The sequence below is a fragment of the Saccostrea cucullata genome, unplaced genomic scaffold (assembly GCF_032062105.1).
Source record: "Saccostrea cucullata isolate Sc308-1 unplaced genomic scaffold, CSIRO_AGI_Scuc_v1 ctg400, whole genome shotgun sequence".
Lineage (NCBI taxonomy): Eukaryota > Metazoa > Mollusca > Bivalvia > Ostreida > Ostreidae > Saccostrea > Saccostrea cuccullata.
Window position 1 is genome coordinate 10090 of NW_026926133.1, and position 14016 is coordinate 24105.

The window sequence follows — 14016 nt, forward strand, 5'->3', positions numbered from 1 at the left end:
GTAACAATTAAATGTTTATACACATTGGCCCAATGTTGGTCCAAAATATCGGGCCAACATTGGGCCAAGGAGCAAAATGACACTGGACCAACGTCATTTGCCAACATCGGCCCAATGTTCCAATTGACGTTTGTCAAACAATGTCGCATTCATTGGGCCAATGTTGGCGCAACGTTGGGCCAATATCTGTAGAAATAACACTCTACACTGGGCCAACGTTGGCCCAACATATCGGGCCAACATTGGGCCGATGAGCAAACTTAAACTGGGTCAATGTCATTTGCCAACATTGGCCCGATGTAACCGATTACATTGGCCCAACGTTGGCCCAATGTTAGCATGCCATCTGGGGTACAGTGTTGACCCAACAGCACCTGGCCTCTGCACTTCCCCGTGTCTGCTTTGCGCAGATTTGTACATGATATCGTTTAAAAACTAAACGTTAACTCAGCTGTGCCGAGGCAAACATATTATAAATACTTACAAAGTGGATGCAGATATGCAAGGTATCAGTCTCATTACGCTCGCTCGTGTCAGATTAAAAATAGCGCGGATATTAAATTAAGTAGTCCGGTTGTTGTCTACCTATGATGCTCAGTCAGATTCATGGTATATTGGGCCAACGTTGGGCCGATGCCAATCCCCAAACAAATATTTTCTCTCATGATAATAATTTTATGATATAATGCGAACAGTTAGCCCAACATTAGCGCACCATTATACATAACCAGCTATCGATATTCCATGTTGGGCCATTGTTGGCCCAATAATGGTAACCCAACATAGATAATACAACCATAATGTAAGATTGGGCTAACGATGTTCTGCTATCTGGTTTATTACAAATAAAAATAAGCATAAACACAATTCAAAAAATAGAATAAAACACTCTTTGGTGCTGTGATCACTTAAGTGCAAAGTTAAAATTGTTGAAAATATCATATCTAAACAAGAGCAGTCATCCATGCATGGACATAGAAAGTCCTCTTAATTATTTCAGAATGTGCCAACGTTGTCCCAACGTAAAGCTCAGCAGCTTATTATAAAATTGACACCATCAATTAATTGGCAGTATAATAATTGGGCCTACGTTGGCCCTATATAAATATCCCATCTTTTAAACACCTAAACAAAATAACACTTGTGTGTATTACAAACATTGGGCCAATGTTGAGCCAACATACTACTACCAGCTTGATAGGACACGTTCTTTAAGGGTGTATTAGAAACAATGAGCCAACGTTGGACCAACATAATACTATCAACTTGATAAGACATTTTCTTTAAGGGCGTATTAGAAACACTGGGCCAACGTTGGGCCAACATACTACTTGAACTTGATAAGGCACTTTCTTAAAGGGTGTATTACAAACAATGGGCCAACGTTGGGCCAACATAATACTACCAACTTGATAAGACATTTTCTTTAAGGGTGTATTACTAACAATGGGCCAACGTTGGGCCAACATATTACTACCAACTTGATAAGACACATTCTTTGAGGGTGTATTACAAACAACGGGCCAACGTTGGGCCAACATACTACTACCAACTTGTAAATACACTTTTCTTTAAGGGTGTATTATAAACATTGGTCCAACGTTGGACCAACACCAGGATCCTTCCTTCCTTGGGAACTAAAGTGAATGGAAGTTGCTTACGTTGGACCAACGTTGGGCCAACATAGGAATTCTGTCATGGTCAAGAAGGTTGACTTGGTAACATTGGTCCAACGTTGGCCCAACGTTGTTCCCCAACGCCAACCATACAACCTTTTACAAATGTTGGCCCAACATAGTCATGCTATCTGGGAAGAGATACGGCTATCATATTTGGCATGTGCGTTACCAATAAGATGTTTCCGGGTATGGTATTATTTTTTTACCCTTTGGCCTTGACCTTCATGTTTAACCTAATTTCAAAAATTTTGAACTTGGAGATCACTTTTTAATGACACGTGATGTGGCGTTCATATTTGTAATATGCCAAAAATAATGGCATTCTGTCCACTAAGACATCGAAAGTAGGGATACACAATTCTTTGCTTGTTTTAATAATTATATCTACTTGTAGTTGAGAATCTTCAACTGAGAGCAATTTGTAATTGTTGAAAACCCTGCAGCTGTCATAAAGCATAAAATTCTGCATACAATCGTTGAAGTTTTGGAACATCAGTGAAGTGCATATCTAAGTTAGTGCACCGTATAATTATTCAGGTTATCATAATGGGGATTTTTTGAACTGAATGATCACATTAATTTTGGTCTCGTCGTAATTAATAGAGTTTCACACGATTCCATCTATATTCTATAGTTGCGTTAATGTTGGCGTTTGCATTGGAATATTAAGGGAGATCACTCTATACACTAAAAGTAGAATTTATCAATCATTCATCGTGGAGATGAAATTTTAATGAAAGAATATACTAGGGTTATCTCTCTTAGCAGATGATACCTCCCTAAACCAATCTGATTAAATTCTAAACGGGATCCTTATCTTTTTAAAAAAAATTGTTGTTACATGGAACAGCATAGTCCGAAATGTCTTACCTTTTTCCAGGCTTTTTTTCCACGGTTTTTATATATTTTGGCATGTAAATTATCAAAACCGTAAAAGAGCCTGGAAAACGTAAGATATTTCGGACTAAGAACAACAATGAAAAAAGGTGGTCGATTATATACTATATATCATTTAAGAATCAACAAAATTCTGCAATTAATTTATCTTTAAATGCGGAATAATCAAACACATGACGTCCTGTTAATTTCGAACCTTTTTGAAAAATAATTTTAATAATGAGCAAAATTTAAAACTGTCTATACTGGAAGAATGAATGCAATTTTAGTATAAAGAAAAGCATATTTAAGAAAGGGTATAATTCCGCTTTCTTAAATATGTTAGTTTGTCATTGTACCTCTAGTTGTACTCTGTGTAAAGTTTGGTTGGAAATTGACCAGAGGCTTTTTGATTTAAAAAAAAGAAAGAAAGAAGTGATGACAGAAAAAAAATCATAGATGAAACAGCAATAGACAACAGGGAGACAACTACACAGCTCTATTTGTGTCTTTACTTGGTGAGGTAAAATGTATTAGTATGCAATATAGATCACTTCCTTGGTGAAATGGTCCTCGGAGCTAGATATTTTTAAAAGAAAGGTCATTATCAATTCTGCAGCAAAATTGGAGTATCAACAAATCTAAAAATCCATCCTCTTTTCCAATATCTGCATTACATGAAAAACCAAACTTAACACCAGCAGGCAAATGTAAAGATACTAACATACACAGGTCGCCAAAGGTCAAAGAAAACAATTCAATTATTATAAACAAAGGCATTTTGCTGCAAGCTCTGACTGCAAAGTGAATTGATAAAAAGCCTTCAAATTGTAATAATGTTGAATTGCTTGGAGGGGAGATGAGAGTTAGTAACTTTGACAACAGTGAATGGCTGATGTGCATGAGGTCGTCTCTCGCTTTGCCGCGCCGTGTCTCGTTCGCCTCGGGCGCATGCTCTAAATCAGCCGAAGTCCAGGGCCAGAGGCAAAATGTCAGGCCCCTGTTGTCTGATTGATCATCTTTCTGGTCGATCATTTTTCATATAAAAATTTATTTACGCATCACATTGCACAGTAAAATCCACGTACATTGTGTATTTATCACTCGCTGAAACATGAATGTAAAAGCTTCTGTTCTCCTTTTCTCGAACAATGTGGCCTAAATAGTAAGCTGTTGCAATCATTCGGCTAAATGATCAAACTTTGTCTGCGTATATACACTTCCTCAAATGTTTATCAGTAATACAATGTACATTATATACATAAATCAGAGAAATTTAAATGATGTCACTCCATTTTTAGACGTTTGTTTTATTTTTTCAATGCATTTAGTGTATTTTTTTTTGTAATACTCATTTCTAATAGTATCTTACCTATTGATAATTTTTCAAATCATCAAAAATCTTACAACCCTTTCTAAGGGGTTTTTTTCAATATATCTAAATATGTAATATATTTTAAAAATCACATTATATTTGAATAACCCTACCAATACTTGATTCCATAGCAAAATAAAAATCCTTCCCCAAAAAGATACATAGCTGGATCCAGTAATTGTTGTAACAAACCAGATATTAAAGCAATGAATGAGAAAGCTCAAGATGCTGTACAACATATTTGAGAAAAGTTGTAAATCAGATGTGGGTACTTAAATACTTAGAAAAATCGAACTCCTACAACTTAACAAAAGGTACAAGATCAAACGTGTGACTTTTCAACACTTAATACAATGGAAAGCCTTTTTTACAGACATAGACAGCTGCTTTTTCAATCAACATTGAGTTCTTTCCTTTGAATTTCAATGACAATCTGCAAATTATTTTGTTATAAAATTCTGATTATTCATAATGGTAGTTTAAAATTATAATAATAAAAGTCTCGAGTTTCTGATTGACAATATTTATAAAGTTTTTATATGTATTCATGTATCAAGTTTCTAACAATTTATTGGAATTCCCATGTGTACTTACAGCACTCCGTTATTGGAAGACCTATGTTTACATTATTATGAATCAGAATCTTTGACGTGAAATGACAAGTATTTTGCTGTGGTCTTCAATTCGACATTTAGATGCATGTGAATCGACGACAATTTCATTTTAATACCTACGTTGATTCGATATATTCCTTTCAACTTAAAATAACAGACACCAAGTCTGACGAATCTGCTTCATATTTGGATATTTTACAAGAAAGAAAACAAGAATAACAAACTAACAAGTAAACCATTTGATAAAATTGACGGCTTCAAATTTTCTATCGTTCAATTACCTCATTTTTGTAGAAATATAATAACATTACCCGTATACTAATGTAGTTTATTCCGGTTGATTCTATACGCAAGAGTATGTTCCAATCTAATTAAAATCAGACTTCTTATCCGCGCCGTATACACTCTGCGTAAGAGTGTATACGGCGCGGACTAATGAAATTGATTTTAATTAGATTGGAGTATGTTCTACGTACAAACAATTCTACAACAAGCTAATGACAAATAAACAAAGTCAACATCTCGTAAATTCTATGGTCGGTACAATGACTTTGTCAGCAAATACACGTCTACTATTGAATGAAATTTTGGGGACCATTATTTTCATAGAATTTTTGTTAGCCTAATCTTGACCAGTACATAGTGTGTGACTTGTGGACACTAGACAGGAGATGCATCCAATGTGAAGTAAAGTACTGTCTGTTAACAATGCAATTCTACAAGATACTTCGGGAAATGATCTTGTACATGTAATTTGAAAAAATATTGATTCTTATCTTTTCACGAAATGCAAATGAATAATCTTTACATATAATTATGCTACGAAATATGCGCTCTTTGTAGTTTACGCAATTTTCTGAATATATCTAATAAAATGCTTCAAAATAGTTTGTCTGTTGTTAACCTCTATCTCGAGAATTTTACACTCATATGGAAACGCCACCGCTTGCCAGTGGAGGACTGCATATTTATATAAGATACTCGGCTCGCAGGGCCATTGAGCAGTCTGGGATCTTTTTTGTGCCAGCATCTACTGCAATAGGGAACCAATGTTTATACAGTCTCATCCGAAGGTCCGGTCGCCACGTCCCCCAGTGGATTCGAACCAGCGACGTAAGGATCAAATACTTACGTCACGACTACTCTAGAGCAGACGTTCTAACCACTGCGCCAAGCGGTCTTTTAACAAGTACATTTTTATCGATCACAAAAGATATCAAAGTCATGGCGAAGAAGGTTACGTACATTTATTATCAAACAAGAAAATATGCTATATGATGTGGATTTCATAAATATCATGGTAAATTAAAAACAACATAAATCAACATGCACGTGTATAAAATGGGACAAATTGTCTTTGGCAACGATGTTAGAATGAACGTTTCAAAATGATTCAAATGCAACTAATGAATGTACCAAAATGTTCCTTTTTAGCTCCAATATGAAGAATTTGGTACAGTGTGAATCTATGAAAGAGAGACAAACATGAAACATGCGCCTAATACCATATCACGCAGTCTGAATAAAAACTCCCAACGTTCCTAGCACTAACACTTCCGGTATCGACAAAAAAGGTATTCACTGAACTGTTGGCCTTCCACTCCTCCGCCAGTGTTCGCCACAATTTTGAAATCAGCATTGAACAGCGACTGTAACACTTGTATTGAGTTCAGTTTGCAAAATCCATTCAAAGGAAACCGAATCACATAACGATTGTCCAAGTTAAATCCGGAATTCCGCGAATCCATGAGCGCGGGGATTAATTCTGGGAAAAGTTCTTCAATAAGCGCTTTTTCTGCACTGAGAGAGATCCTTTCACCTAAATCCGGACTGATGCTCACGGCAATACAATCGCAGTACTCGCCACTGCCACGAGATGGCGTGCTGTCGGAATGGGAATCCGACTTTTCTTGTTTAATGTTCTTTGCACGTCGCATTATTTCGATGTGGTTAACGATTCCTTTTATGTCAAAGAACCTTGCCTCCTCAAGAAGTTGGTCGTATTCTGTGAAATTTTCTGGTAGGATGAGTTTGGATGAACGGAGGTAGGATAAGATGTACCGGAACATCTTACCGTCTCGGTCTATAAAATAGTGTTGCTTCAAGCTGTCCAGAATGATTGGTATACTTCCGTTGAACATTTTGGCCAATCTGGATTCAGGAAACCTGAATAAGAAAAACAACCTTAAGGAGTGTTCGAAATAGATGTATTTGATTTGGTAGAGAATCATATAATGATAAAACTTATCCCGCATTTTAGCAACAGTTTCGAGTTATTTAAAAACTTTGAAATTCAGATACGGAACTTCATATGAAAGAGAAAATGGTCAGAAAAAAAAAGAAAATTGCGAAAAATGCCTTCTTTTTGACCATTTTAAATATCAATATTGGCTAATATCTATTTATCCAATTTTTGTATAACTAATGAACATATATACGTAAATAGCCTGAAAGAATTTTTGTCTCTCAGAAAGGCGATTATACATGTTTACTGGTATATATAGCATTTGATTGCTCGGACACCCCTTAATGTTGATTACAGATAATAGTCTATCCAGACAAACAAAACTTTGCCCAAAGTACGACATGATTTTCTTCACACGCCATGGCTACAAGAACTGCGTGCTGCTAAAGTCTATCCTCCAGTGATAGACTCTCCTCGCATTCAGTTTTTTAGGGAACGAATTCCAATTAAAAAACTTTACAAGCCGAAGCCCTCGGCAGTTCTATCGTCAAAGTCAACGTTTTGGAGAGAATTCCGTCCTACATAAAAGACCAAGTCCCTTTGGCGCCCACTTCATTAGAAATAAGAGCGTTTTATGCCCCCAGCTACCAATACACAGGCTGCATTCATCTAATTATTCCCGACCACCCTCCAGCGAGGATCAGGCATAAACGATATTTTCAAAGTTTGTGCCCACGGATTTTAAATACAAATGAAAAATAAAACGTTTATCTATTGAAGACTGTTTTAAATAAGAGCTTTAATGGTACTACTTTTCCTGCCCTGTAACAGATTTTCTTGTTTACACTCGAGGGGATGTTTCAGTTTTTCGTTACTTTAATACAGACTATGACTTGGCTACTGAAAAGTTATGAATTTTCCTTGGCATGTTGTGCAATGAATTATAATCATAAGACATTTTCAATTTCTACAGATCTCAAGACAGACATTATGCCAATGACGCCCTTTAAGTATTATGCCAAAATATATTTCATCAGTAAAAAATCTTTTAATAATTTTTAAAAAAAATTGAATTCATGTATTTGAAAAGTTTTTTTTTAAAGCACAATCCTTAATTCAGGTTTATTCTAATTGCTTCACAACTTTCAGATCTATGATGGAAATTCTCGGTCAAATTGTCTAAAAAATATTTAATTTGATCTAATCTGGGGTAAAATTCAGTTCTAATATTAGACTTTTACATATCGTACTAAAATATTTCATGCTAAGAGACGAAAATGCTTGATATTTAATTGTTACACCTTAAGTCGCCCAAGGAATCTTTTTCTCCAGAGTTTCTTTGAGAATGGAACATATTTGCATCTGTATGCAGTGTATTTCTCTACTTTAATCGCATTTCTGCATCCCTTCGATGACACAAGGAATGACGATGTCTTTTATTAATTTTCAATCTTAAAGTTGAAAATGGTTACATGACAATAATATTGTTTAGCATGTTTCTAATTTTTCATAACAGGTAACATGTAGAACGCGGTATATGTGCTTGGGGATTTTTTTTATGGGGGGGGGGGGGTTACACTTCTAACACTGTTTCTTTGGGCCTGTCGTCTAAGACTTGAAAATTTCAATATTCGCTTAACCTATATAACTGTAACCATTTAACACTGCCATATCTTTATTAGAATTATGGGAACCACATAAAGGATCTAGAAAATAACCAATTTGGTCTTCGAGGTCTGACTTTGGATGGTCGTCAAACCAAATTTTTCGAGAGTAACAATTTGAAACCCCCCTTCTGAGAGAGAGGGGGGTCCTGTTATTACTTCTCAACTTCGTATTAAAGTTTGAAGCGTAGTTCTAAAACATGATCATAAAAGTTAGTAATTTATATTTTATATCGAGGATTTTTAATTTTATACAACTTTACAGGTTATCCTTTATTCTATATGTTAAAGATACTTATTCTCTTCAGTATCATAAACTGGTGAGAACTTGCATTGTATAGAAAATTTGATGTATAAATGGTTAATATTAAGAAGAGCAATAATATTCTTAAATATCTTCGACTAATTGGTATCTTTCCTTGAACGTTTAGGAATAAAGCATGACTAGTCATTTTGTACCCTAATTCGTAATTTCAGAATTATAGCATGTCTTCACAAGTTGTAAGCTTCTCGACACTTGTTTAATAAACTGAGAAATTGCGCAAAATCAACTTTAATCAGATCTTGTTCGATTTTCTTCTGGTCGCCACATACCAAAAAAAAAAACTTTGATAAATTTCTACCCCAGGCAATATTTTATGAAATCATTAAATCTGCAATTTAAATATTTAGAATATATCGTGTTTTCAATGCCCTAATACTTCATATATTGTAAGTGAAGCTGTTGGCCTCGGGCGGATCCGGAGAAATTCCCATTTGTATAGAGCTTTTGGGGTTCTCTCAAGTGGAAGGAGAAAAGACTAGTCTTCGTTTTTGTTCCATGTGCCAAGTGTGCCCGAGGCTGTTTTACACACAATAACTAATCTACCACGAGATATAGAAGCCTAGTATCTGGGTTTAAATCTCACTGCATAATATTTCTTTGATAAAAAACGTAACAAAAACTTAAAATAAAATGTCAGTGTAATACTTGCACTGTTCTTTAATCTTACAAATCGCTGACATTGATTATATAACATTAAAAATTCATAGACATGTTCACATCTGCACTCGGTCTATATATAAATTTGATTACAAAGGGGTGGATCCATGAACTTACTTTGTGAGAGTTTCCAGAGAGGATGTGTAAATGACCCCTCCGACATCGATGTGGACAGGAGCTGTGTATCGGGTCGGTGTGGCGGGGCAGGGGACCCCTGATATTTTCTGGTAGTGCCCATTGTGTGTGGCTGGGGAGGAGGATACTGGCGGGGTATGAGGGGATGTCATCTCCCTGTTCTGGGGGGTAAAACAATAAAATCTACAAACACTAGTACGGGGCAAATATATCACAAGAATGGAAAAATAATTTTATGTACAACGATTTTTAATAAACCAAATATTACAGAAAAAAGTTCCGTTAATTCTATCATGAACTGATGAATGAAAACTTAGTTCATTAAACGATCGATTACCAACCCATATAGAAATCACACTGCTGAAATTTAACTAAAGGTATATGAGAAAAATATTTTTTTCATTATTAATATTTTTAACAAAATAAAACTTACCTTTCAAATGTTCCTGTTAAATTCCCTTCCAAACCTGCCTGTATGAAGTCGAAGCCGCCTATTGATAAAATCCCTGGTATAATGAGCTTTTAGTTGTCTCGCGTTCTTACTGCCGGGTATAGCCCAGGGCCAAGATCCAATTTCGCGCGAGATCTCGTATTGCTGTTGGCTCCATAGAAACGTAGCGTGTTGTGCAGTGAATAAAAAGCCCGGAGGGCATTTTCTATGGCAACTGACAGATGCTGAGTGAACAGGCGATAATGGCGTTATGAAATGAACAAAAGGACGTTTACCGACTTAAATAAAAGTAAATAGTTAAGTGTAAGCTTGCAAATATTTTTGTACCTATTTCCCACAGCCCGTGGTTTACCCTCAAATAATGTCCCATTGAACGGTTTCAACAATGCGACTTAACAGCTATAAAATATTGTTTTAATGATGGACCAGGTGTAAACATTGGCAACACCTGTAAAATACTGGCGGGAAATCGTAATCCAGGAAGTTAACCGTTAACCTATGTATCTTTTTGTATTATGATAACGTGCCTTAATGCTTAAGCGTATTTTTTTTTATTTAAAACATAATTGCATTGCACACCCTGGCATCTCAACAGTTTATAACAAATCAGTTATTGCAAAGAAAAGGAGACTATCCATACAATTTCGTAAGTACTTAATACATGTATATACACATAGGTGGCGAGTCTTGTTTGATGACCGTTACAGGAAGTGAGAAGGCTAGACCCCCTTAATGCGCTATACAAATGAATAATCCCTGGCCGACGGGAACAAACCTACCTGACCACCAAATCGTAGTTTTGGAGGCACAATTCAAAAGATCCACTATTCGTTTCTTCATTTAAGTTTATGTATTGTCATGTCCCTAAAACTAAAATAGAATATAATAAAAATCTGTAAATCTTGTTTCTTTCTTCTGTTAATTTTTTAAAGCCATATATGGCGTAAGTGATCAAAAAATATATTTTTGAAAAATACAAAATTAAGTAAAGACATATAGTTAATACATTTAAATTAAAACTTTTCATACAATTCTGAACACGGAGAACACCTCGTTTCAACTAATAATACGATTTTACCTTCTCTGTGATGTGTTATTTAAATCTTTTGTATTTTCTTCCGAGTCGGAGAAAATTCCAAGAATCCAAATTAAATTTTGATATCTTTATAACGCAATTGACTTAGATTTTGTAAATTACGGAAAAGTTCTATCTTTATATAAAGTAATGAAACAAATAATGAGTTCTAATAATTTTAGTCCAATAATTTTCATTGTACATACGCCATATATGCTCAAAAAAGAAAAAAGAAAGATATTGGTAACTCTTGTATATGGATGTATTTTATTTTACAAGCACAGACAAAGCAATGTGATATTCTGATTTTAAAAAAGCTTCGTTATGTTTTCTAGTGTGAATTAGATAGGTATGATAGTAAATATCATTTTCATATATATCTCATATTTTTATTAATTTTATTGTGAGATAAAAAAAAATTATTGATCTTTCTATTAATCATATCAAATTTTCTTCACAAAATGATTAGACATAAAATTAATTTCTGAAAAAGTATAAGCCACACTTCATACTTCAAACTATTTTCCATTTGAATGTAATGCTATAGTTGTTGATGAAAATCATTGTTTGGAATTAAAGGGGAAAAGGGTGAAATTTGGAGTAGAAGGATATTTTTCACCTTTATTAATACAGGGTCATATCATGAAAGTCAAGGTCGATGTATACCCGGTCCATTACTTATAAACCCTTAGTTTGAATTAATTTCTTCAGTGTTGGTTAGAGGTATAGAAGTCGGAACTAGAGGGGCTGGGGGAGGGCTCTTTTTGCAAAGATAGAGATGATATATGCATTCAAATTGGGGATTACCTTTTTTGTTTGTTTGGTTCCCCGGCTTTCAATTACCCACCCACCCCCTTCAATTTACTTCCGACGCCCATGAGGGGTTTGATTGAGGTAGGGGAGATATCCGCTTTAGCTCCAAGAACAGGCTTTGTTTGTGAAACACTAATATCTCCATATGGCAGCTTATGGCGATGTCAAACTCCAAAGGTCAAGGTCAAAAGTGTTGGTACCAAAAGGAAGGTCTTATTACAAGGAATACACCTGTGAAATATGAAAGCCCTAGTTCTAACTGTTCAAAAGATATGACCGAGGTTAAAGATTTTCAAAAGTGGGTCAAACTCTTAGGTCGAGGTCAAAAAATATTTATACCAACTGAAAGGTCTTGTCAGAATGAATACACATGTCAAGTATGAAATCCCTAGCTCCAACTGTTTAAAAGTTATTGCCAAGGTTAAAGCTTAGTTGTTTTTTTCGTAAAAGTAGGTCAAACTCCAAAGTCAAGGTCAAGAGGTCAAATTTGGTGGAACCCAAAGAAGGGTCTTGTCACAAGAAATACACCTGTGAAATATGAAAAACATAGGGGTATAAAATTCTTGTAAAATATTTTTTTCAATGCGGATGTTTGTTCCCACAGATATATACTGGTAGACTGGTAGACTGGTTTTATGGTTGATTTTGTGGAATAGTTCCAGAAGCTACAATTGGAATAGAAACAGTTTACCCATGATCTATGGTATGCTACAAAGTCTAAGGTGATCATCGAGATCAAAAGTATGAGAACCAAAAGAAGGGCCCTGTCACAAGGAGTACACTTGTACAAAATGAAAGCCATAGCGCCAACGGTACACAGTCTGTGAGGTCAAGGCAATGAGATGAAAAAAAAAATGGTCTTGTACAAGTGTTTTCAAAAGCACTGGTAGGCCAAACTCGAGTCAAGATTATTGGTACCCAGGGGAAAGTCTTGATACAAGATGTACCTGTGGAAATATGTCAGCACTAGAAATTACCATTCAAAAGAAATGGATTAGAGATTTGAAATAAAGAAACCACATACAGAGTCTGTCACATCTGTTTTATATTTGGATGTCTTAATGACTAGAGAAATCACCCGCATTGCGTAGTGATTATAGCGTTGCTCTAGAGTCGCGGAGTAAGGAGTTGAACCTTACGTCGCGGGTAATCGACCATGCACTGTGGGACGTGGAGACCAGTCCATCAGATGAGACCGTATAAACCGAGGTCCCGTGTCGTAGTAGGTGCTGGCACAAAAAAGATCCGTTACTGTTCAATGGCCGCAAAAAAGTGCCGAGTATAGGACAGAATTTACAGCTCTTTGGGAAGTGGTGGCGTCTCCATATGAGTGAAAAAATCTCCAGAGGGACGTTAAACAACATACAAACCGGTAACATACTAAATTTGAATTATACGTATATGGTGTTTAAATCTCCTACCTAAATTATATCAGTCTGTCTGTCCACCCGTCTGTCTTTATACTTGTCTGTAACACTTTGGTTTCCACGCAATATCTCTAGAAGCTTTTGTAATGAAATTTTTACAAGATCCCTGTTAAATTGATTTTCAGGCCAAATGGTCAAAGTCATGTATTTTAAAAAATGCTGTGTTTGAACACTTCCATTCCCGCGTGATATCTCGAGAATCCTTTGACCATCTGCAATGCCATTTTATACCACAACTCCCTATGGCGAACGGAAGATCCCATCTATATTTTGAGGTCAAAAGTCAAGGTCGTAGATTCATACATTCTGTTTGTGTGTAAAACTTTCATTTCCGGGCGATATTTTAAGAAGCTTTTGCAATTAAATTTTACTTTAACTCTCTATGGCCCCTCCCACACTTCTGAAAGCCCCCTCCCTTTCTCTCTCTCTCTCAGCGCAGTCTTTTTTTTTTAAATTTTATTCCTGCAGCGGGGGTCACATATTCTCTGAATTATGCTGTTTTAATTATGAATTGACAATAGAATGTTCAGCCTATCTAATCAATACGCAGGGTTCACGGTGGGTATGACAGGGGATGCTAATTCCTCCTAGGCACCTGATTTCCAGAGATGCGTGTTGATTTGAAAGATTATTAAAGATCGACCTCTGTTCGTTATCTTCACATTTTTCAAAATATAATTCTTATTATTTCAATATTATCTTCTTTTGACAGAGATTGTGGCAAAAATGTTAACGTAATG

The 14016-nt window shown here is 35.6% G+C and overlaps 1 protein-coding gene across 1 annotated transcript; it reads right to left on the reverse strand.

The window, feature by feature from the left end:
* Nucleotides 1-5773: 5773 nt before the first annotated feature.
* LOC134270894 (BTB/POZ domain-containing protein kctd15-like) lies at nt 5774-10821 on the reverse strand. Its single transcript, XM_062753143.1, has 4 exons — nt 10741-10821; nt 9944-10185; nt 9493-9671; nt 5774-6710 (listed from the first exon to the last, which is right to left on the reverse strand). Exons 3-4 carry the CDS (start codon nt 9660-9662, stop codon nt 6092-6094), a joined length of 789 nt encoding a protein of 262 aa, XP_062609127.1. The 5' UTR covers nt 9663-9671; nt 9944-10185; nt 10741-10821; the 3' UTR covers nt 5774-6091.
* Between the last annotated feature and the right edge of the window lie 3195 nt (nt 10822-14016).

Coding starts and splice junctions, on each gene's coding strand:
- LOC134270894 (XM_062753143.1), bottom strand. CDS start 9,662: ATGACATCCCCTCATACCCCGCCAGTATCCTCCTCCCCAGCCACACAC. Junction 6,711..9,492: donor TCTCTGGAAACTCTCACAAA/GTAAGTTCATGG, acceptor TTTCTTATTCAG/GTTTCCTGAATCCAGATTGG.